Source organism: Paramormyrops kingsleyae, chromosome 18 (genome assembly GCF_048594095.1).
Source record: "Paramormyrops kingsleyae isolate MSU_618 chromosome 18, PKINGS_0.4, whole genome shotgun sequence".
NCBI classification, from domain to species: domain Eukaryota; kingdom Metazoa; phylum Chordata; class Actinopteri; order Osteoglossiformes; family Mormyridae; genus Paramormyrops; species Paramormyrops kingsleyae.
This window is the reverse complement of record NC_132814.1, coordinates 10644945-10669084: the sequence shown is the minus strand read 5'-3', so window position 1 is coordinate 10669084 and position 24140 is coordinate 10644945. Positions and strand designations below refer to the sequence as shown.

The 24140-nt window shown below is 40.9% G+C and overlaps 4 protein-coding genes across 5 annotated transcripts; 2 read left to right on the top strand and 2 right to left on the bottom strand.

The window, feature by feature from the left end:
* Positions 1 to 2048: 2048 nt before the first annotated feature.
* On the top strand, positions 2049 to 4389 carry c1qb (complement component 1, q subcomponent, B chain). The gene is made up of 3 exons (XM_023800572.2): positions 2049 to 2203; positions 2440 to 2607; positions 3537 to 4389. The coding sequence occupies exons 2-3, from the start codon at positions 2442 to 2444 to the stop codon at positions 4076 to 4078; spliced, it is 708 nt and encodes a 235-aa protein (XP_023656340.2). The 5' UTR covers positions 2049 to 2203; positions 2440 to 2441; the 3' UTR covers positions 4079 to 4389.
* ttc36 (tetratricopeptide repeat domain 36) lies at positions 4314 to 6934 on the bottom strand. Its single transcript, XM_023800573.2, has 3 exons — positions 6723 to 6934; positions 5749 to 5937; positions 4314 to 4774 (listed from the first exon to the last, which is right to left on the bottom strand). The coding sequence occupies exons 1-3, from the start codon at positions 6826 to 6828 to the stop codon at positions 4500 to 4502; spliced, it is 570 nt and encodes a 189-aa protein (XP_023656341.2). The 5' UTR covers positions 6829 to 6934; the 3' UTR covers positions 4314 to 4499.
* Positions 6935 to 14941: 8007 nt separating this feature from the next.
* LOC111837942 (uncharacterized) lies at positions 14942 to 17865 on the top strand. Of its 2 annotated transcripts, XM_023800425.2 has the most exons (5): positions 14942 to 15058; positions 15155 to 15389; positions 16121 to 16259; positions 16459 to 16647; positions 17540 to 17865. In XM_023800425.2, the coding sequence occupies exons 1-5, from the start codon at positions 14971 to 14973 to the stop codon at positions 17681 to 17683; spliced, it is 795 nt and encodes a 264-aa protein (XP_023656193.1). In that variant the 5' UTR covers positions 14942 to 14970; the 3' UTR covers positions 17684 to 17865. The 2 variants fall into 2 exon arrangements, with proteins under 2 accessions (XP_023656193.1, XP_072558380.1); XM_072702279.1 differs by having other exon boundaries at positions 16459 to 17639.
* Positions 17866 to 17927: 62 nt separating this feature from the next.
* Positions 17928 to 22635, bottom strand: bud13 (BUD13 homolog). Its single transcript, XM_023800423.2, has 11 exons — positions 22414 to 22635; positions 22204 to 22303; positions 21831 to 21915; positions 21658 to 21715; positions 20295 to 20728; positions 19909 to 20111; positions 19621 to 19729; positions 19385 to 19523; positions 18471 to 18661; positions 18289 to 18370; positions 17928 to 18145 (listed from the first exon to the last, which is right to left on the bottom strand). The coding sequence occupies exons 1-11, from the start codon at positions 22554 to 22556 to the stop codon at positions 18052 to 18054; spliced, it is 1638 nt and encodes a 545-aa protein (XP_023656191.2). The 5' UTR covers positions 22557 to 22635; the 3' UTR covers positions 17928 to 18051.
* Between the last annotated feature and the right edge of the window lie 1505 nt (positions 22636 to 24140).

Here is a 24140-nt window from a genome sequence, read left to right as displayed (position 1 = left end):
CATCCTATTGGATAAGTGTATTTTAGTGTAAGATTTTAGTGAATGCAAGGTTTTACAGGAATGCATTAGTCACAATATAGCAGGACTGACTGTAAGTTTGCTGTTTGCCGCTATAAAAGGAAGAGGTTTAATTCTGGGGGGTACAGAGACATTGTATCTTCTCAGCCATTGGATGGCACTTTACACTGCAGAAGGACAATGACCTAAAACAGACTGATTATTCCTGATCTCTTGCTGAAGACAAGAATAAAGGTGAAAGGCCTTGAGACTTGAGATGGGGGGGGGCTGCAGAACATCGGCAGAGAAGAAACCCAGTGCCTAGTGATGCCTGTGGACTCCAGACGTCGGGCTGAAAAGGACTGCAGAGGATTTGCAACAAGTATCTAACATGACAATTTTCTTTAAGACTATATTAATTTGTCCAAATTCTTTTGGTCCTTTAAAATGGAGGGAGCTATGTATAAAAACGGGTTCAAATCCTGCACTATCTATAGCCTTTATTTAAAGCTCACAGTCTGCATTTAAAGTGCATATTGAGTGTTTTATTTTGCATCCATAGTGATGGTGTAGAGAGCCAAAATAAAATGTGTCACTTAACAAATACTTCTGGGCTGTACTGTATACCAAATACAACATTTAAAAAAACAAAAAAAAAAAAAAAGAACTGACTACACAAACTGGTATAAACATTATTTTAAAATCAAAATAGTTCATATTCCTCCTAGCGTCAGCAATAAAACATACACTCACCTAAAGGATTATTAGGAACACCTGTTCAATTTCTCATTAATGCAATTATCTAATCAACCAATCACATGGCAGTTGCTTCAATGCATTTAGGGGTGTGGTCCTGGTCAAGACAATCTCCTGAACTCCAAACTGAACGTCAGAATGGGAAAGAAAGGTGATTTAAGCAATTTTGAGCGTGGCATGGTTGTTGGTGCCAGATGGGCCGGTCTGAGTATTTCACAATCTGCTCAGTTACTGGGATTTTCACGCACAACCATTTCTAGGGTTTACAAAGAATGGTGTGCAAAGGGAAAAACATCCAGTATGCGGCAGTCCTGTGGGCGAAAATGCCTTGTTGATGCTAGAGGTCAGAGGAGAATGGGCCGACTGATTCAAGCTGATAGAAGAGCAACTTTGACTGAAATAACCACTCGTTACAACCGAGGTATGCAGCAAAGCATTTGTGAAGCCACAACACGCACAACCTTGAGGCGGATGGGCTACAACAGCAGAAGACCCCACCGGGTACCACTCATCTCCACTACAAATAGGAAAAAGAGGCTACAATTTGCACGAGCTCACCAAAATTGGACAGTTGAAGACTGGAAAAATGTTGCCTGGTCTGATGAGTCTCGATTTCTGTTGAGACATTCAAATGGTAGAGTCAGAATTTGGCGTAAACAGAATGAGAACATGGATCCATCATGCCTTGTTACCACTGTGCAGGCTGGTGGTGGTGGTGTAATGGTGTGGGGGATGTTTTCTTGGCACACTTTAGGCCCCTTAGTGCCAATTGGGCATCGTTTAAATGCCACGGCCTACCTGAGCATTGTTTCTGACCATGTCCATCCCTTTATGACCACCATGTAGCAATCCTCTGATGGCTACTTCCAGTAGGATAATGCACCATGTCACAAACCTCGAATCATTTCAAATTGGTTTCTTGAACATGACAATGAGTTCACTGTACTAAAATGACCCCCACAGTCACCAGATCTCAACCCAATAGAGCATCTTTGGGATGTGGTGGAACAGGAGCTTCGTGCCCTGGATGTACATCCCACAAATCTCCATCAACTGCAAGATGCTATCCTATCAATATGGGCCAACATTTCTAAAGAATGCTTTCAGCACCATGTTGAATCAATGCCACGTAGAATTAAGGCAGTTCTGAAGGCGAAAGGGGGTCAAACACCGTATTAGTATGGTGTTCCTAATAATCCTTTAGGTGAGTGTACATTTCACTTGTTTCCTGTCCTGGAAAAATAAAATAACGGAATTGAAAATAGCTGTGAAAAGCAAAATGATATAAAGGGAAGCTTGACCAGTATCATTGTATTTTTCATAATCACTAATTTCTTATGTTTCTCTATTGTGCAACAGTAATGTTCCTCATTTTCATTCTTTCAGCTAAGATCCCAGGACAGATGTCAAATTAGATTTCTTCCGAAGAGCAGATCCTGTGGAAGACTTGGTAAGATAAAACCGTGAATAGATTTAATTCTGCGTTGTTTTTCGTTATGCAAGTCCTTTCTATTTAAAACGTATTAATACAACGAAAAATAAACATGTAGCCATTAAAGATACACGTATACATACTGTAATAATATATAATAGGTATGTCTATTTCTATGGTGAGTCACACATAGACGTAGAGACGCCTGAAATAAAGCGTGCTTGTGAGGTTTTCCCCCGGTGTGTCCTCTGTAGAGATGTCAGTGACGGCGGTGGCTCTGCTTGGCGTCCTGATACCGCTGGCGGTGCAGACAGCCGCTGAGACCTGCGATGCCTACAGGGGGTATCCTGGAGTTCCTGGTATTCCAGGGCCTCATGGACCAGATGGGAAAGATGGTCTGAAGGGAGAGAAGGGAGACAATGGTAACGGCGCCTCACGCTTTCTAATTAGATGAACAATACTGTAGGTTTTTGCTAAGTACCATCTGTATTGTGTATGTGTGCCTATGTATATGTATGTATGTATATACATACATACATACATATACACACACACATATGATTTTATCATACATATGAATTTTGTTCTATATTTTATGTTTATTATATAATATACATTGTATTGTATATTTTGTTCTATGTTTTATATGTGTTAATTAATTAGTGACGCACAGCTCTGGAAAAAATTGAGACCACTCAATATTTTTTTAAGAATTTTTTAATCCTGGTTTAATCCTGGTTCTGCTGGCTGAAGGTTATACTGAGGAAGGCTGCTTCCAGGCTCAAAGTTTCTAAGACAGCAGTACACAAGAATAAGGTGAAGCAGGAGACACTGGGAACGACCAGAAACCAGCAGAGGGCAGAAGTGACTTTTTAATAGCAGAGATGATCGTCGACTTATCCGGCAGTGCCTCATAAATTGGAAGATGACCTCAAGTGACCTTCATTAAGATTGGGAATCATTAAATGCAGGTGTGAAGTGCACTGCTAGGGCAATCCATAACTGGCTCCTATAACCAGGACTGAAGTCCCATAAAGCAAGGAAGAAGCCCTTCGTCAATGAGAAGCAGGGAAGAGTCAGACTGAAGTTTATTATTAATTATTTATACAGAAGCATACCCATAAAATGAGAAATGAGTGAAACTGAAAATTTTACTGTGGTCTCTTAATTTTTTCCTGTATATATAAATAATATAGCCTTATGTGTCAGGCATTATATGTTGAAAATGTTATTTATAGTTATTAATTATTTTGCATTCTTTGGGTCTCCTCACCCAAACGAGTCTTGAGCCACAATAGGCACTGAAGCCATCATTGTTTTTGCATTGTCTGCTTTTGCTGAATACATGCAGGAGACAATAGCGGGATTCTGAAAGGTCAGAAAGGAGAACCCGGCCCGATGGGACCTCCGGGAAGGACAGGCCTGCCGGGGTCACCTGGCCTGCCGGGCCCAACGGGTCAGCCGGGCGCCAAGGGAGAGAAAGGAATGCCCACTGGCATCGCATCGCTGGAGAGGTCGGCCTTCTCCTACAAAAAGACATCATCCAGGCCGTCCAGGAAGGAACATGGGGCAATCAGATTTGACAAGGCTATTAATGCAGGCAACACTCTGACAAATGGAGTTTTCACTAGCAAGGTCAAAGGTTACTACTACTTCACGTACCATGTGACCAGCCGCACCAAAGCCTGCCTTGAAATAAAGAAAAACAGTGTATCTCTGGTAAGTTTCTGTGACTCATTACAGAAGGGATACTTTGTGATGTCAGGGTCAGTGGTGGAATTATTAGAGGTTAATGATGTAATCTCATTACAGCCCACCGAGGACAGTACTATCATGGGCACACAAGGTGCGGACAGTATTTTCTCAGGCTTTCTGCTGTTCCAAACCCCTTAGAACAGTGTGTCTATACTGCTAGATTTTTTTTTTTTAGCAGTTAATGGTTTTATGTTTTTCTCAATCATTTTCATTTCAATTTAATAAAATGTACGCAAGAAACACCAGTCTGATTGGTACAACTGAGGTCACAATTCAACCCATTCATCTCTTCACAAAATAAATATGTTTATGATATGTTTAAATGACCCCTGTTTGTGTGTTTGGACTGAGGGTAAAAACATTAGCTGTCGACTGCTCTGAATGCCATGCTTTATTAAGTTTATATGAAAGCTTGCAGAATAAAACGAATAAAAGAAAGCTTCAGGTGACTCGTGACTGACTTTTACACTTGAAGTGTACCGCAAAAATACAATCGCACTTTATTCATTCAATGCGACTGGAAATATCCAGATGTTTAAGGTGACGGCATTTGAAATGCCTACTGCGACGGTGGCTCGGGCCAATCTGGATTGCGCAGCTTGCATATCATCTCTGACAGCATGCGATTGCAGAGCGCGGCGTACGGATTCAGAAGCATGGCCTGCTGCCGGGCGAATGCGCTTCCCAGTGCGGCGGCCCGCTCGAAGTCCAGCCTGGCTTCCTCGCTGCGGCCAGTCAGACGGAACAGCAGCCCCCGCTGCACCAGAGCCTGGCAGGCGGCTCGGCCGGCCCCCCCGCTTAAGCAAATGGCCTGCTGCAGGTCCTCCATCGCTCCTGAAAGGAATACCGCAATCCGTCCCAGTGCTCCACACTTCAAAGCATACAGTCATGGCCCTTAACTGTAAATGACGTAAAAATTACCCTAATACCATGCTTTGAATCAAAACATTAGTTACTCTTTTAAAAATACAGCCTCTGCCCAGGTTACGATAAGGTTACGTTCCGATAAACCTATCGTAAGTTGAAAAAATTGTAAGGTAAAAATGCATTTTAATACATTATTAAATTATGTAACTATGTAATTATGTAAATTATTACAGTTGGGTAAAATCATTAACACAAAGCCTATTTTATAATAATGTGTTGAATATTTAATGAAATTGATCGAATAATGTACTGAAAGTGAAAAACATTTAGTCATCGTAAAGTCGAAATTCCGTAACATGGACCATCGTAACCCAGCATCTGTATATAAATTCAGGGGTTGATCTAACTGTCTGTACGCAGACAAACATCCTTGGCAAAATGTTTTTACTGAGAAAAGAAATTCATTAGAAAAACTATGTAGGCTACATTTTTAAATGACCAAAGTCAGGGTATGGGGTCCAAACCCACAGCCCAGGAGGTGTGAGGCTGTAGTACTATCCACTAAGGCACCATGCCATAATACAGTATATGCTGGAACCAATATGGAACTGAAGACAAACTGAACAAGGGCTGAACCTAAATATCCGTACTTGTGTTCTCGTGTACCCGTTTTACAGTATGTCATCTTCCACTGCCGAAGACCAGTTCAATACCAAGAACACAAGTTCAGAGGATGGTAAAAATCCCTGGATGTCGGTCTCCGCTCCAAATATCAAGGATACATGACTTGCATCCTCGCCCAATGAGACCAATCCCATAATTCACTGTGTCCCAAGTCAGTTCTTGGAACACAAGTTCGCAAGACCGGTCTTGCCAAACCACAGGTGTGGTCTTTGCGTTCTTAGTATTGAGATTCACCTAAGGACTAACTAGCAACATACCTGCTGGGTCCCCCTGGAGTCTGCGGGCCTGTGCTCTGTTGTTGTATGCAGAGGCCCTCTGAGGTAACAAACCGATTGCCTGGTTAAAATGTTCTAGTGCCTTGGACATGTCGCCGGACTCCGCAGCCGACACCCCTTGGATTTCCAGGTCTTTCACCTGTCTCAGGAGCTTTGCGTCAAAGGCACCGTCTTTGGAAGAGTAAAAAGAACGTGTTTTCAGTTATTAATCGTTAAAATTATTAATAGCTTACAAATAAAAGTGGTAAAAGTTATGCGACAGCATTCCATCTTCCAGCTGCTTATCCGAGTCAGACAGGCTGGGGGGTCGGAGCCTGTCCCAGCCGACACATGGCACGAGATTGGGGTCACCGTGGAAGGGATGCCAGTCCGTCACAGGGCACACACTCAACCAGACACACACAATGACAAGCAAGTTTTATGGGTAATTCAGACACGGGGGATATGCAAGTCCCACACCTGCAACAAACAGCAGACTATACGAAACGTGACACAGGAAGCTTCTATATGAACAACTTGGGAAATAACACACTTCAAAGAAGACTGGCAATAAAATAAGGCACACTCCTGGGCAAAGAGAAGGGCCGAATACAAAAACGGTTTAGATAATTAACAAGAACTAAAAAAACAGCATTCGCTCCTCACTGATCACTGTCAAGGAGAATTCACTTACATAGTCTTCTTGTATGCAAAGATAAAATCATGAAAACACGCCTGGGTGTTCAAAAATTTCCAAAATATCTTCTGGCTGTTTGCAATGGGAACATAAAAAACGCAATGTATTGCAATTCTGGCTTTGGCCCTATTTTTTCTTTCTTGCCCAGGAGTGTACATTAATAAGATATAATAACAACAGAGACTCTCCCTCACCGCAGGGACTTCCGGCAACACAAGACTGGATAACTTTAAAAGCAATGTGTATTCATTTAATTTAAATAACAAAAACGGAAATTTACCATCATCTGTCAGATCCTCCTTTTCATTTAAACCAACAACATCGCCGAAAGGCGTCGTTGGGTTGAATATGGCTTGAAGAACAGCTTTGTCGCGCTCTGTGGCCATTTATTGGGGAATAAGGAACGAAAGTAAAGGACTTAATTCACAGCGAAACGCGCCTCGTTTATTCCACGGACAGAATCCTCCCAGGATCTGAACCAATCGTATGGGGGGTGGAGGCTAAAACATGCTTAAATTTTAAGGTCGTCAGCTCACATCTGTATTTAATTATGTAACATGTTCCTTACAGTGCTGCAAACTGCGTCTTTCCTTTGTGGCTAATGATTTTATTCTGTTTATTTGGAGTATAGGAATTGTGTCGCATTACTAAATAAAATGCATCGTATCCGAATCCAAAGTTATCTAGTGCTTTTAGATTATGACAAATCTAAAATATTATATCAAATAAACTTCCAAATTTGTGCCCCGCCGACTTTTAAATTAAATAAACCAGAATAACAGCTACAATAACGAAATATTCGAGTGCGCAGATTTCATTATACAGTACAGAAATGCAATTTCTCATTGCAACAACTTTAAGTTGTTTTCTGAAATTTAGAATTTACAATGGATGCCGTTGAGGCTGATATATATGTTCTGGTTTTAGTATGATTGTAAGATCTTTACATTTCTGAAGATAAGAAAGTAAATAATATATCGTGTACAAAGTAAAGATGTATTTCAATGAGCTGTAAAAACATGTTCCCACATATATGCTGAGCTCTCATTGGCCGCTTTTCCTTCAGTCTCTGGCCAAACTCCCCCAAAACCATTTCAGAGGTGTTTAGGTCAGGTGACCAGGTCATGTGATGTGTCACTGTCAGTCTCCTTTGTTGCCGCTTTGGCGTGGCCATACTTTTGCCTGGTACTGTTTATACATGTATTAAAATGTCATGACTGCATAGTTCTGTTCGTGTGCCTATGATTATAGGTTCCCTTGGAAGTTCACCGTGAGAAGCTAGCTAGAGTGTTGTATTTAGTTTAGGTTGCAGTTCTTGCCCCAGGTATGTTGTTGTGACCCCACTGGCTGCTGTGGCACCATGATGTTAATTAACGTGCTGTGTGGGAGTGATTTCTCTGCCTTCCTTCAGCATTGTATGACCTTTACTGAACGAGGCTGCTGGATCAGATGATGACTAAGTTGTTATGCTTCATTTCCCACAGTCAAATAACATTTATTCCTCCTCATTGTCTTGATCTTTCTGAAGGCATATAAGTTCGGACGTCATTTTTAATGTAAAAGCTAATTTATTTGCACAGGAAATTCCTTTGCCGAAAGCATTTTAAAATGCTAAGGTCTTGTCTGTGCACGAACTGTGTTTATCAAATGGAAACAGAAAAAAATGTTGTGACCGACTGCTTAAAAGCTAAAGGTCAATGGATATTTTAAGCTGAATTCTATGAGCGCCGTGACACTGACTGTCCAATAGGAGACAAGGACTAACAAGGGAACTCTGCACTGGAAATGTGTTGAGAGGAAAAGCCAGTGATTCAATGCGTTATGTTCTCTGCATACTTTGAGTTTTGGTAGCACTGGTGTTGTAGGTACAGTAGGTGCAGGGCTGGCTCTAGGTGTTCTGCCTTCCTTCTGCAGCGCTGGCTGTGAAGGTCCTCCATGACTGGCTGCTCAATCTTGATGATGCACTGTGCTGATCTGCCCACACCACACTGAACTTTCTGGCCATGGGTAGCACAGCATCTGACCCAAGCTGTGATGCTGCCAGACAGATACACTCAGTGGTGCTCAGTGGATCATTTATATTAAAAACCTTTCAGTAGTACAGGGTTTCTGGCTAGTTGGTGTCTGTTTCACAAGAAAAGTAGTGAAACATTAAAAGCAAAGTAAATAACTATAATATCACATATTCTAATTGTTTCATGCGCTCCTATAGGCTGGGCCAGCCCTTGGTTGGTGTACCTGTAAGTTTTTAACATTGTGAAGCCTGATCGCCTCCGTCTTTCGTGTGTGCTTGCTGCTCGATGCGCTTCTGTTTGCTTCCTTTATGCTTGTTTTGGAGTAAGGAGGAGAACCTGCAGAAGCAACGTGAGATATGACACGAAACAGAAATGCTTTTTCCAAAAGTCATGAACTACTGGTACAGTCCTTGGCCAGATTCATCTCGTTTTCCATGTAACTGCTGCTTCTAATATTGTTACTTTACCATCTGAGGATTTGTAGAATGACGTCTTGAATTCTTCAGCAGGTCAGCTTACTAAACCGCAAGCCGTGTAGGTGATAAACACTGAAAGTGGCTTTGGCTCAAAGAGCCTGCTACAGCAAATTGGTTAATAGCAAACTACTGTATGGACCAAAGGTTAGTTAAAGCCAGACTGGGCACAGGTGGACAGATGGACAGTGACTAACAGATTCGTACCCTCTCTCCGGTCCAGGTCTATAGGGATATTGATTTTGGCTGGCAGCTATCAGCTTAGTGTTCTTGGGCTCAAATCAATTTTTATGACTAGCAGTTTAGAAGTGAAAGTCCCTGCATTTTACTGGATTTTAAATTTCAATATTTTTGGTGTCATTATTGTTGCTTAATTTTAAATATCATCTAAGTGTCTTACTGTGTTGGTTTTTGGCTTTAACCTAAACGTAAAAATACCCCACATAAAAATATAGAAGTAAAAATGTATACAGTACATTAGTTCAGAATAAAATGTCAGCAAATCTTTACTCATAACTATACTATCCTATACCATTATATACTATCCTATACCATCATATACCTATACCATGTTATTGCTTTAATACAGTTATTGCAGTTATAACAAATCTCTTTTGTTAGATACTCTGTTTTTCGGAAAGTTGCCTAAACACAGGGCATATATGTAACAGATTATATTGTATAAAATATTTGAATTTATGGTAGTGCTTTAAACACATAATTTTAACAGTTAGTACTTCAGCTGCTTCTGCCATTGTGATTTCATGGGTGGTTATATAGTAATGCATTGCATATGAATTGCCACAACATTTAGAATGACCTCACAATTTCTGTGGGACTTATTTAGAAAAAAAATGATCCTGCTTTAATATTTTAAAAGTTAAATTCATATAACATTTTTATAAAACTGCTCTTCATCCGTCTGTCCGTCCATCCATTCAGTCTCTTACCATGGTCAGTACCTTGGTAACCTAGAGTCTATTTCAGGCAGCACAGGGCAAAAGACAGGGGTACACCATGCAGTGAATGCTAGTATGTGTGTAAACAGTCTGTATTGTGTAAACAAGCTGTATTAGGAAAAAAAATGGCCCTTTCGGTAAACTATTGTTTGCAAATAAGATTTAAAATGTTTGCAAATCCTCAAAAATGTAATGTTGGATTGTTCATTGTTATAATATTCACCCAAAGCAGGGTAAAACAATGTGGGAACAAACAAACAAACAAACTCCAGCCTTGTGCCCTGTATCGCGTCCCCCCCCCAGTACCTGGTTGGTGAGGGTCTCACATGCTGTAAAGGGGGCAAAGTCCGTTTTGTGTCTCGTCTGCCTTTCACTACCGGGTGTGGTGACACCGTATCGCATGAATTATTTTGCTGTATAATAAAACATCATTTGCTGAGGCCAGATTAGTGAGAAGCTTTGAAAGTAGATTCCTCACACTAGTGAAACGCATGGCATGCTGTCATGAACTAGCCATTTTTATTCTTCTGATCAGTTTCAGACACTAGATTTATTCTGAACTACTTATTTCAGAAAATGTTTACAAAAAAAGTTACCATCAGTTTCTTGGTCACTAGGAAAGAATTTTGGAAAAGTTGGGAACATTTAACCTTTCAAAGTGTGTGGCCTTCTGCTACAGTGCTTTAATGAATAAGTGACAGGCACGTGGCCAGAGCACACTAATTATGCAGTGTTTACCGAGGCCAGCATATATTTTGTCAGATCTAACCTTCATTCCTTTTATGAGTGTTAAGAATCCAGTCTAATAACAACATGGGTGGAATTCTAGGACAAATAATAGAAGAAGCATTAAAAAACATTTTTTAAAAAAGCATTTTAATATTGTAGAACAGCTGTGAATCAGTGTGATGCAGCACTAAACTAGTTCCTCGTATCGGTGTTCCATAGAGTTCGTCACCAAGGCTTTTAATTAATTAACCACTTTTTTTCCTTTGATTAAGCTACTGAATGAGCACTTTATCTCAGTCCCTCCATCTTATCTGCTTATCTTGATCAGGGTCGTGCAGCATAAGCAGTGTCACTCACTTTGAACCAAATGTGTTATTTGTGTTACACATTATTACAATGTAAGGCACTACTACAGATGAAAATGCAATCACAAGGTTGTGGGTTCAAACCCAGCCTCAGCACGTCTGTGGGTCCTTGAGCAAGGCCCCTAACCCCCAGCTCCCTGGGTGCTGCTCTGGGTGGCTGCCCTTCACGGAGAGCTTACTCTACAAAAAAAGAACAAGTTGAGGGAGGTGTAAAGACAATTTCCGCACAGGGATTGATAAAGTATCGTTTATATAATACTGTAGATTAGGTGCTCAGAAATGGCTGTGTCAGTAAATCTAAAGGAAACTCAGTGAAATGAGCAGCATCAAGGTGCTGATGTGAAACAAATGAATAAATATCTGCAGTACTTTGCTGGTCAATTTGAAGAGCAGAGGGTGCATTAAGAATAATGCCTGCAAAATAGCAAACAGCTAATTCTACATTGCTACTAAATTATAGTAAAAGTACCTACTAAATCCAAGGTCTTACAAAGTCTGCATTGTTTGTTTGGATAAACAGATTAAATGCCAGAATACAGCTAGGGTACTAATATTTTCAGCAGTTCACTTTTGAGAGAACAGTTCTCTCAGAAATGATTCCCTGTCTTTGTTCTTGACTCTGATCCTCCAGTAGAATTATCGGTTCCCTGAGACCCGCATCAGAAAATGGGCTCCCGTACTGATGACCAAGCCTATAAAACAGAATTCAAGCACATTAGGCTATGCAGACATTTTAAGCAAATTCTGCCATTCTTAAAATGACTAATTCTGCATTGGAAATTCTTAGTGGATGAAAAATGGATCAAGTCGGGGCTGAACTATGATTAAAAACTGACCCTGGACTTTGAAGTCCCCCACCATAAATTCTGTCAAGCAGGGGGATCCCCATGAAAATTTTGCCAGGCCACAAAACCAGTAGCTCACTGGGAAAATGCCCAGTATACCAGATGACCAGCCTGGATTAAGCTGATTATGTAATAGCTGGCTTTCATAAATACAGTTATGTTTTAATACTTTAATTTATTGCTTAACAGTTCCAGTGAATCGACAGTGGATAAACAAATGAGGAGGCCACCTACTGTCACCCTTGGAACTAATAACAGCTGATTGTTCCAAACTCTTTTGAATAAGACTCACTGAGTGTTAGTGAGAGATGGTGTCATAGCAACAAGTATACAGCAAACCCAGCAGCTGCCTTCTTTCTGTTTGACTTGAGAAACTGTGCAAACTGGAATTTATGGTCATTGCTTATTCTTGAAAAAACATTTGAATGAGGATTCCAATGAAAACTTTCAATAATGGACCAGGAAAATAAGGACTTTCCCAGTTTTACTTGTATATGTGAGCTCTGCGACTGTGGGTAAGAATAATTTGATAAAATCTACAGATATAAAATGCAAAATATGTGTTGACAAGAAAATAAAATCACATAATTTTGCTATAATTCTGTCTTATATGGTTAATTGAAGTTAAGGTTAAGAATTAAAAATCTAAAATGCACTTTATGCTACAGTATGCTTACAGCTTGTGTATTATCAGTCCATGTAGTGCTCTGAATGGTATTAAGTTTAAGTCCATACATGTGTACCGTTTATGTATAATAGAACCATCTGTATTGTATTTTAAAAGTGAGGTATGTGTAATTTTAATGCTGTGCATTTTGTAATAGGAAACATAAGCGACACCAGGGGTGCAGAAAGTTGAATGGAAACGTGCAGATTGGCTGGGGATTTGACAACCAGCTGATTAGTGACTACAAGTGCAGCTTTGCCTGGCCCCACGGTAACCCCCCATGTTAACCCCCCACGGTAACCCCCCCCCCCCCGGTACACTACCAACTGAAGGCATAGCCAGCATTTATCCACCTGTGACTGAGACTCTTTATGCTCAACTGGTTGGTTGAAACAAAATCTTGGTCTGGATTTTTACTCACTGGACCTGAATTACTCACCCATGGTAACGCCCAACGCACCATTATACAGCTAAGAAAATCATCCAGAGAAATCCTCAGACACTGCTGTAGTAACGTGATGTTTTTATAGGCATCATCATGCACAGGACTGTACAGGCATTTACACTAATTCTTCCTTGAAGCAATTTTGCTAACAGCTGAAAGAGGGTGATTGTCTTATATGTTTTTAGGGGTGTAACAGTACGGTACGTACCTCAGTTTCTTAATTAAGCAGTGGTTTACTGAACAAAGAATGACTGTCTTTCTTAAATAAAAAGTCTCTGTCAATATTGCTGCAATCTTCTAATAAAACACTAACGTTTACTTAAAAATAAATCAAAATAAATATTCTCTCAAGTAAATATGGTAAATTAACTGTACCGGATCTGTACTGTATTACCAGCTTTCACCTTGATATTAGAACTGTGCAACACAAATATTGTCTGAAAAAATACAAAACATAAAATAAATATCAATTATGGTGCAACATTTAAAAAAATTCCTGTGCTGTACTTGTATTCACATGAACACCTTCCAGCTTCACATTAGGACGTACGTGTGCATGTGTAATGGTGCGGCTTCATCCACCCCTTTCCGAATGTTGTTCGGGGGAGACACACAAACACACAGAGGTTCCAAATCTGCTGCATTCGGTACATATGCGTACTGAACTGAAAGACCCGGAATACATGTACCTTTTACTCTCCTAGTGTTTATCCTGCCTGTATTGTCACACCAAGCACATGTTATTCACTGAAAAATAGTTTTCCTACACGCGTGTGTCATTGTGGGTTGCCCCAACACTCCAGTAAAGATGAACTGTGTGAGTGTCCCATCCTGGGTTATTCCCTGCCTCGTGCCGTGTGATGGGTTGGTGCCCCATCCTGGGTTATTCCCAGCCTCGTGCCCTGTGATGGGTTGGTGCCCCATCCTGGGTTATTCCCTGCCTCGTGCCCTGTGATGGGTTGGTGCCCCATCCTGGGTTGTTCCCTGCCTCGTGCCCTGTGATGGGTTGGTGCCCCATCCTGGGTTATTCCCAGCCTCGTGCCCTGTGATGGGTTGGTGCCCCATCCTGGGTTATTCCCAGGCTTGTGCCTGTAGATTCTTGGCCCCCATCACCCTGTAGGTATAGAAAATAGATGGATGGATCACTTCTCTTGGTCACTGTAATATACTTCATTACCTTGAAGGCAATGCTCCCCAATTCTGTTCCTGGGCGGCCAGAATTCAACACATTTTGCAGATTTCCCTGTTCAACCTCACCTTATTAACCTAATCAGCCTGCATAAAAAGCAAGTGTGTCCAGCCTTTTGACTGGTACTGTATATAAAATCCACAACTGGCATATTTCCCCACTATACAGTAAATTATACAGACAATAGAAGGTTGACATATAGAATGAGAAATACTAAACCTCCTTCCTCTTTTATCATTTAATTTCAGATGTCCACTGTTGTACCAAGCCTCTGCTGTCACAGAATATTGCGAAAGTAAGTTACAGTTTGTTTATCCTCATAGTTAAATCCACCCTCACATCCGGTCTTTGATGCTAATGCCATTGTGTTTCTTTCTCATTATAACCTTCTTATCTCTTCAGGGGATGCCAGCATCCATGAAAGCGACGGATACAACAGCGAAGTGGCCTGTGACTTCAGAGGAGGAACCACCTTCTCGGAGACTGAGAGTCAACGCTGGTGGTGATAATTGTCACTGCCACAAAAAGATGTACTCAAACTCCTTTCCTAGGATAGGGGAAATTTCTGCTGTAGTAGGCAAGTGTTTGAGTGGCTCCGCATTCAGACATATTGGGGGAAAAAATGAAAGGGGATTATGGAATATGAATTATGTGAAATGTTGGGGAGGTGAACCAGTATAGGAAACCACAACAGCAGCTTTTTGGATTTTCCTGGTTCAAATTGTAGGGTAAGGTTAGGAGATGGATGTATGGATGGATGGATGGATGGATGGAATCAAGGTTCAGAATCACTTTTTTTCCCCACATAGGCTCATTACTTTATCCAGACAAAAGAGAGAAGATGGAAACGACATCGAGGAGAGAATTCGTCCAGAAAAGTGGAGAAAGACAAGAGCAGAAGCAGATGCCTGTGAGTCTTAAACTTGAAGGTTAGAATCTTCCATGTTCTACTTCTTCCTTATGAGCTCTTGCTTGATTTTTACTTATAAAAAGTGAATGGAATGTAAGACGAACTACTACTACAGGAGAGAGACAGTTTGTGACGACGCACCAGGAGGAATACAAACCCCATCCGCACGTGGAGGCTGCAGCCGCGCGGAAGCAGAGAGCAGCGCCGAGAGCAGAGCCCACGCAGGCTCCTATTCCTATGGAGCATCTGACCAAGTACAGATGTGATTTCCGCCAGAGAGACTGTAAGCCCCAAAGGAGATCACCAGCCATGCAGCATCCTGACAACCTTGGCATCAATCTAGCGCTGAGGTAAGACCATTCAGCTCTCATCTCAGGGATACAGTGTTATAAAATAATATTTATGGATAAGCTATGTACTGTATAGGCTAGTAGCTTACAGGGTTTAGCAGTATCATTTTATAATGCTGAATTAGCTTAGCCATTTATTGCACAGCTCTATTTTTTATATAATATATATATATTTTTTATTAGATAAGCATTTCTCAATTATTGAAGAAAATGCTCAGATTAAATTAAGATGAATAGTTAAGTACTTTTTCCGATGGTCTAATTCAGAGCTATGCGACTCACGGTCCTCGAGGGCTGAGCCCTGCTGATTTCCCAGCCTTCCTTTACCTGTGAGCTGGGTGTGAAGCCTCTGTGGCCAATCAGAATCTGCGAGAACTGAAAACAAGGTCGAGATTTAAAACTGAGGTCCAGGGTTGAAGAACTCTGGTCTAATTAAAGAAAAAGTTAAGTGAAAAGTTCAAGTAAAATAAAAAAAGACATAGCCTTTAAAATGAATAAGCAAAATCACAAAATCACATTTGATAATTTATGAAGCCCACTATTTATATTACGGATTTGAATTCAGTTTTTCAAGGCAAAAGATAACTCATAAATAATAATAATAAAAAAATATGATATGATATCCTCTGACAAGTATTTAAATTTGACTTCTGGTATCCATTTCAAAATCAAGGCCATTTAAAGACTGCAATAAAGGGGTTTTGTCTAAGAGCACCCCATCTGTTTTCAAGGAGTGATTTCAGGACAGTACAGATGGATTCCTACCCTGGCTGGGATGCCTCTGAGCACCTCAGACCTGAGCCAGCCAAACTCAAAGAAGAACTGGTGGTTAATGGTGATGCAGAGTTCCAGGGTGACACAGTTACCAAGGTAAGTAGCATCAATTTCTAATTTTGTTTTATACCAATTTAAAATGTTGACACAAAAATGAAGTAGCTCATGAATTATCACTGGAACAGAAACCTTGATTTTTTTTTTTTACTGGTTTTTGTTCCTTAACCAACCTAAACTTCACTCTCTCTCTCACTCCAGAATAATGCACATTTGTTCATAAAATCTTTCTGTACAGTTGGATTTTCAGCGCCTCCCACTGGTCAGTGCCCGCCAGCAGCCTATTAAAACCCGGGGGTCCAACCTGGACCTGCTGCAGGGACCCTTCAATGGACAGACATCCAACAGGGACTTCTTCAGAGACTGGGGTGTCAAAACGCGGGTGCGACACGGCGACCTCTACGACACGGGTCACGCGAAGCCTGTGGTGAGGGCATTTTCTGTTAATGCAGAAGCAATATTCAGCATTAGTTTTCAACCTGCTGTCCTAATAAGATTTGACATGAAATGCTTAATGACCGTATACAGTACCAAGGTCTGGACACACCTGCCTTTAATTCACCTGTCTCTGTTTTCGCTGTTATTCATGATATAGTGTAAGACCCCGAGGCAATGAAGTAACACATACTAAACATTGCAATGACCGATAGAAGTGTTCAACACCTCAAATTTTAGTCTCTGTAAAATAGCCCCCTTAGGCTTCAATGACATCATTGCAGATTCATGGCATTCTCTCAACCAGCTTCCAGATGTAGCTACCTGGAATGCATCTCCAAGTCATGAAAGAGTTTCCATAAGTTCCTGGCATGAGTTGGCTACTTCACCAAGTCTCCGATCCAACTTATCCCAAACCAGGGTTTACATCGGGGGGGGGATTGTGGGGGCCAGGTCATCTATCACAACACTCCATCTCTTTCCCGGTTCACAAGATACAAGTGCTTACATAACCTCAAGGTGTGCTTGGGGGGTCATTATTTAGTTGGAAAGGAAAAAAAAAAGATTTTCAGTAGGTGTCGATACTTTTGACCGATACTGTATAACTGTAGTCACCATTAACACATTCACCAAAGGTGCTTTGTACGACGGGTGTAATCTGTAACCACCCAAGCAGTACGAAGAACTATATCGGCATACATTATATAAGCAAATTATATCGATTACCGTGTCCTGAAACTTGTTGATTTCGCTTTCCTTATATCGATTCTGTTACATTAAGAGGAAACAGATGCTTGCAACTGAGTAGAAAAACATTTTTGTCTAGTGTTCCGACCAATTCATTTGTCCCTTAGACTACATGATGCTTAACTTCTTATTTCAAGGGAAAGTTTGAGAGTGATACAACAAACTTGCTGACATTTGTGCCAAAGAGGGCAGAAAAGGTGACTAACTGCAAGCGGCCGGAGATGGTGGCCGTCCAGGGAGAGCAGGATTTCAGCACCGTACATCGAGAGGCTTATCGGTGAGTCTGCACTCAGAAATACCACAGAGTCGGCGCTGAAGCCCCAACCCTCCTAAACACGGATTTTTTTTAAGGCCAATCAGCCTCCCAGTGTGTCGACTGCGTCGGTACCTTCAGAATCATCCGACCAGGGAAAATGATGAGAAATTAGGTAAACCGCCTCTTCCAGATTTCATAGGAAATATACAGAAGCAAAAAAAAATCCATACTTATACATTAAAAGATGGCAGAAAACTGTTGGATTTTATTTATATAAAAAAAAAAAAAAAAAAAAAAGCTAGAGTCCATTAAAATTTTAAAACAGATTTTTTTTTGTACAGTATATAACCAAAATGATCTTTCCGGAGCGTTCTCAGAGATGTGCCACCCGGCTCACATATCCTCCACGCTCCATTTATACGCCACCTCCTGTACAGCTTTCTGCTCCGCCATCCGGCTGTACCGCTGCTTCTCAAACCCATTTGACCTGCAGTACGAATTGTTCAAAGTTCACATCTCATTCACGAATATTCTTCATTTATAAAAAAATTTACTAAATGCATCTGGCTTACACTATAAACAAGAACGAAACAAAACAGAGAGGAGGATGCAAAAATCGGACGGTCATACCTGTCCACACCATCCCAACGATACCCAGGCATAATGTTAAACCGGTTCGGGGGAGGGGCTGGTCCTTTGTAACGAGGTTTCTCTATGTAATTAAAAATAAATAAATAAAAAAAACAGATTTCAGAACCAATATTCCAGTAATAGCCCTTTAAATCTACAAAGGCAGGCCAGGCATTGCAGACCTTTAACTCCCTTGCGCTGTGAGTCTTTTTCCTTCTTCTTGCGCAGCATTGCGGCCATAGGGTCCCCCTCCCGCTCCTGGTCCCGCAGCATGCGGTCTAGGTCCTCGTCGTCGATGTGCCGCGCCAGTGGTTTGTCCACCTCCTTCAGTGCGTCCTGCACATTCTGCTGCTGCATTTGGCCCTGCGCCACCCTAGATACAGCCACGCAAACACGCAAACGTCGCTCAGCTTACTTGAGCATATTCATGGGACACACCAGACACTGGTTAAAAACCTTACTTTAAGCTGTAGCTCATAAACTTTGTTGATTAATGGTCTCATCTGGTGCGATGTGAAATCTGGGGGGTAATTCCACAAAGCAGGATTTCTTCATTAGCCAGATAACTTAAGCCAAATGTAAGAACTGTCCATTAGGAATGTCACTAATTACCTCTCCTCCTACTGGACAGTTTTCACATTTGGCTTAAGCTTTCCTGCTAACTGGGAAATTCTGCTTTGTGGAATACGTCCCTGGTTTTTACTTAAACTCATTTTCTCAGCTTAACTGGGCCAGTTAGTTAAATGTGTTGAATGACTTGGGCGAAACCTACAGAATTACACCAATGAAGTTTTCAAAATAACAGAAAAGTATAAGACTGGCTCTTTGAAAATCATCAAGCTACCACATTAAGAAAAATTATTCATTCTACATAACAAATCACTTTGAGGTATTAAGGAGTTTCTATGTGATTATGTGGGATCATTTCATGTTTTACTTGTCACTTGTCGGATTGTTGCCGAGTACCAATTTAAAAATAAAGACATTTATCAAAAATCCTGGATAATTTTGGTCCTACCTTGATCATTTCAGTGAGGGAAGACTCAAGAACTCCACTTATTCATCTCTCTTTATTCACCAATAACAAAATACTTACCCTTTCCCCCACTCAAAATATTTCATGTCCCTTTCAGCCTTCTCTCCAGCTTTCTTCTGCTGCTCTTCCCGCTCCTGATCAATATTCCGTCTCTTCCCTGATTTGTCTCTGAAGATGGTCTGTGCATTGCGAGACTCATCTGAAAATAATTCGGCATTATTATGGCATCTCTCATGACAAACATAAGCATAACAGCCGTGTGTTTATGCCAGTACGCAGAGGGTGCTGCCCCTAACCTTCCAGAGACACGTTCTTGCTCTCTAGCTTGCGGTTCACTTCTCGCTCCCTTCTCAGAACCTCTACTGACACCAGGCCTGCTGTACCTCCGGAAAGCATCTGCGGGCCCTGGGTTATGGACAAGAACACCTTTACATTCATAATTGCACTACTGTCATACCACCCTGGAGTATCATCCAGATCTTAAAGGAGAAATTCATTGATATTTGAGTATTAATACAGAGAACACCAATCAAAAAAGATAATAAACAAACAACTGAACGAATGTATGAAGGAATGAAACTTGCCGCTGGTGTTTCTGAAGGGTGGCGCGAAACCCTTCTGGGAGGGGAGAGGTCCGAATCGGAGTCTCTCCTCTTTCGATGCTGTGATTGTTTCCGTGGGGGAGAAAGATCTGGGGAGTGTTTTCCGGAGAGTCTTGGTGGGGACAGATCAGAATCAGACTCATGCCTGACAGGATGACCTCGAGTCTTGCTTCTAGATGGAGAACCTTAAAAGAGAAAGAATTACTTTGTTATCCATGGATAAATTCCACCACGTTAAGCACAGTCCCAATCACACTGTACTTTGATATTTGATATTGCTGTTGTGTCACTCATGTTAAGAGTTTAGCCGTGTACCTTTTGAGGAAATGTAACAAAATTCACTAATTTACAATGACAAAACCAAGTACCTTTTGTTTGTTTTTTCTGTGAGCTGGAATGGGGACTGCTTTGCTTCTTTTGTGGATGAGAGGATGACAAAGAACTTTTCCTCAATGGCGACTGGTCAGGTGAGTCGTGACGCATTTTCCTCACTGGCGATTGGTCAGGTGAATCATGGCGCATTTTCCTCACTGGCGATTGGTCAGGTGAATCATGGCGCATTCTCCTCACTGGCGATTGGTCAGGTGAATCGTGACGCATTTTCCTCACTGGCGATTGGTCAGGTGAGTCGTGACGCATTTTCCTCACTGGCGATTGGTCAGGAGAGTCGTGACGCATTTTTCTCTTGGGTGAAACATCAGGAGAATCATGGCGAGCCCTTTTTGTTGTCGTGGCAGTTGAAGAACCCTTCTTCCTCATTCCCTTTGAAGCTGTGGTTTTCTGTTGAGATGTTGCTTCTGTGCTATTTTGTTTATTCATTGAAAAAGAAAAAGAGCAAAAAAGGTTCAGTTACAACACAAAAAGGCTTTTGCTTTCTATATAGTGCAGATTTAGGAATACTCAGAACTTAAACTGCAAAGTTCAGAAATTACACCAAATCTAAAGTTTGCCCGTCTTATTGTGTTTATGTGGAGTCTACGGCAGTATTATTTGTTATGGTTCTTACTGTCATGCATTTATTGGCAGTAGTCTGAAGGTTGCAGGCATGCAAGAGTTTCATATACAGATGCTCCTCTACTTACTAATGAGATACGTTCCAAACAGCCGTTCGTAACTTGAAATGTTCGTAAGTCGTTATTCAACATCATTTTAAGGGTATACGCAAGTACAAAGAACTAGGATGCTGGGAGTACGCATGCTATGCTGCTGCGCGGCGGGAGTAGCCATACTAGGCGGAATTGGCACGCAGAAAAAAAAATTGATGTTGCGGACAGGAAACGGGAGCCCAATGAACACAATTTGGACTTACAGTCCTCTTCGTTTGTATGTCTAAAAGTTCGTAAGTAGAGGAGTGTCTGTACTATGTACACATGACAATTGAAACACGGCACTGTAATGCCTTGGTATTAAGTACTTATTATAACAGTAGACGAGTGTGCAGAAAATGAGTGCCAGGCAAAAATTAGTAGTTGTTAAATACATGGCGGTCTGACATAAACAGAATCCATTATATCTACATGCAAAGCAAAACGACTGCATCATGCGGTGGCTTGACCAACCCAACTTCACATGTTAACACACTATTTGACCACACTATTTAAACACAGTTACTTGTGTAAAATTGTCTGATAATAGCTGCATAAAGCAATGAGAAACATGAGGATTTCATTTACTTATGTTATTTTTCAGATTATTACTACACACCAAAGCTGTCCATGCAATTTTTACTACCTTGGCACAGAAGAGGAGCCAAATGACTCTTGAGATTCCTGGGATTCTTCATTTGTATCTATAAATGATGGGATCATATTTTCAGATGCATACTTCAATAACAAGCAGAAAGCATTATCATTAAACTGATAATGCACAAGCTAACAGTGATTCGGAGTATTTTCTCCTCTCACCTCCCAGAAGGCGCCACTTATTGCTAGTCCTGAACTCCTCCAAGCACTTTATTTCATTCGGCCGTTCATCTATAACTTCTGCCACCTGTGCGTCAAAATATGTCCATGATACTAGCGCAACTGTAACAAACATTGATCAATAACTGAAATACAACAAGAGCAATTAAGTCCAAGGAACAGACTATGGCTCGTTAGTTCATGTACCTGAGTAGGTGCAATGGGATTACCTGTTAACGACATCGCACTCTATAAATTAATCCACAATTATGCAATTCATTTGCCTTTTACAAAACTTTGAATGCATGAGTTATCAAACAAAATCTAACCTAAAATAAACGATGGATACTATTAGAGAACAGATAAGTGGGAGTACCACAGGCGCCTCTTCTTCATCGTCTTCTTCATCATGGTTTTCTTTTTCGTCCATGTTCACCAGCTGCTTCCAGTCCACATCGTCATCAACTATTTTTAGCCTAAAACGAAATTCTCATTTTGAAATTTTCTAGGAACAGCGACGAACAAATACCTGTCAAACTTTCCATTACATTCATTTTAATAAGAAGTGTATTGATGTACCACGCACCCTTTTCCAACGCGTTTAATTCGCTTCCGTTTCGTCTTCTTGTCTTTGGACTGTTTGCCATCGTTATCACCTCCCAAATACCTCTTGAGGTACTCTGCTTTAGAAAGAACCGAATCCTTGTCAGCGCTGCTGGTAGTAGCCATTTTCTCGGTCGGCTGCGCTTTCACTTCAGCTACGGAAGCCAACCTCGGCCAAAAAGTGGTTTCCAAAGCGCGAGAGTACCTACAGCGAGAGTGCGGTCGGCGAAGGTTGATGACGTTTAATGTTAGTGTAAACGTCATCGGTTAGCATTCTGTTCAGCCCGTGCTGAATTTTTGAGAAAATTATATATTGATGTTGATCATTTTAATTTGTTTCTCAAACTATATGACTTACAAATACGATATTTAAGGCGGTTTAGAAAGTTCGTTACTGTACTTAAGCCTTTTGGCTACTTTTTACTTCTACTGCGCATGAACAATATTAGAAACTTTTACTTTCTATACTCAACTACAATTATAAAGCAATTATGTATTTTTTACTCTATTTATATTGACAGCGATCGTTAATCGTAACATTTTTCATGGTCAACCTGATTCGGTCTTCAATAGCATAGTAACAACACAAGTACTTTTTCTTTAACAAATCGGTAGAGATTGGGCGATGTCTCCACCTGCAGCCTATGGTATCTAACTGATGGTGCAAGATCATTTGCCTTGCAGTTAGCTAGACGTTTGATGGCCACAGAAAAGAATAAAGTCTGAATATAAATATCAACTTTATTTGTATATTTGCAATACTGTGATGAAAGTACCGTTTTATTTTTTCATAATTATGCTCACTTACCTAATGAAAGGGTTGGTGATGTAATCAAATGTTAAATACTCACTGCTTACGGCATTTTCTCCAAACCTTTCGTTTTAAAGTTGCTGTTTGCTTTTCATTTTTTTAAATCTTTTTTGGTTTAATTGACAGCCATCAATCTATTTTTTGGTGGTTTAGCTTGCTGTCAAGTTTCTCATTAATTGACCTACAAAAGCTCTGCAGCGACATGTGACGGCCCACCTTCAATACCCTAACTTCCCACTAGGGGGCCACGACCCACAGTTTGGGAAACGCTGTTAGAGAATGTTTTTTTCAATAATACCTGTTGTATTGTTAAATAAAGGACCATGCACTACAGTGCCTGGCTAAATAGTTCAATTCCTCTTGTGCTTTGACTGATTGATTTAAAGACTCAGCCAGCTGTTTCAGATTAACATCGGTGACACATGCATGACATGACTAATCAGCACAAAACAAGAATTCAGCGCTTAAGAGAAATTCAGGTCCTTTTAATTGAAATGATAGTTTACAAATCCTGTCCTAGGTTAAAATATCCTCCCTGACATGGATTATCTGGTTACCTTCTTCAATTATTTATTGGTAGTTATATATCTTGTTTTGAGCCTTTACCAGTTAAAATCTTTGTTTGTTTTTGTTTAGTGGAATTTCCTGTATAATACAGGGCTACCCAACCCATCCATCCATTTTTTGAAACCATTAATCCTATATTAGGGTCATAGGGGGTCCAGAGCCTATGTGTGCAAGGCAGGGAACAACCTGCCAGCCTATTGCAGGGTACACTTACACCTACAGGCAATTTGGTAAGTCAAACTCAGCATGTTTTTGGACTGTGGGGGGAGGGGGAACCAGAGTACATAGAGGAAACCCCATGATGACATGAGGAGAACATGCAAACTCCACAC

What these genes read in the sequence shown, in the direction of transcription:
- c1qb (XM_023800572.2), top strand. Translation starts at nt 2,442, where the DNA reads ATGTCAGTGACGGCGGTGGCTCTGCTTGGCGTCCTGATACCGCTGGCG. An exon ending in GGGAGAGAAGGGAGACAATG is followed by an intron (nt 2,608 to 3,536) that starts GTAACGGCGCCT and finishes GAATACATGCAG; the next exon opens with GAGACAATAGCGGGATTCTG.
- ttc36 (XM_023800573.2), bottom strand. Translation starts at nt 6,828, where the DNA reads ATGGCCACAGAGCGCGACAAAGCTGTTCTTCAAGCCATATTCAACCCA. An exon ending in GGAGGATCTGACAGATGATG is followed by an intron (nt 5,938 to 6,722) that starts GTAAATTTCCGT and finishes ACTCTTCCAAAG; the next exon opens with ACGGTGCCTTTGACGCAAAG. An exon ending in ACTCCAGGGGGACCCAGCAG is followed by an intron (nt 4,775 to 5,748) that starts GTATGTTGCTAG and finishes TATTCCTTTCAG; the next exon opens with GAGCGATGGAGGACCTGCAG.
- bud13 (XM_023800423.2), bottom strand. Translation starts at nt 22,556, where the DNA reads ATGGCTACTACCAGCAGCGCTGACAAGGATTCGGTTCTTTCTAAAGCA. An exon ending in ACCCTTCAGAAACACCAGCG is followed by an intron (nt 19,730 to 19,908) that starts GCAAGTTTCATT and finishes TCCATAACCCAG; the next exon opens with GGCCCGCAGATGCTTTCCGG. An exon ending in ACAGCGCAAGGGAGTTAAAG is followed by an intron (nt 18,371 to 18,470) that starts GTCTGCAATGCC and finishes TTAATTACATAG; the next exon opens with AGAAACCTCGTTACAAAGGA.
- LOC111837942 (XM_072702279.1), top strand. Translation starts at nt 14,971, where the DNA reads ATGGAAACGACATCGAGGAGAGAATTCGTCCAGAAAAGTGGAGAAAGA. An exon ending in TGTGAGTCTTAAACTTGAAG is followed by an intron (nt 15,059 to 15,154) that starts GTTAGAATCTTC and finishes CTACTACTACAG; the next exon opens with GAGAGAGACAGTTTGTGACG. An exon ending in AGGGTGACACAGTTACCAAG is followed by an intron (nt 16,260 to 16,458) that starts GTAAGTAGCATC and finishes CTTTCTGTACAG; the next exon opens with TTGGATTTTCAGCGCCTCCC.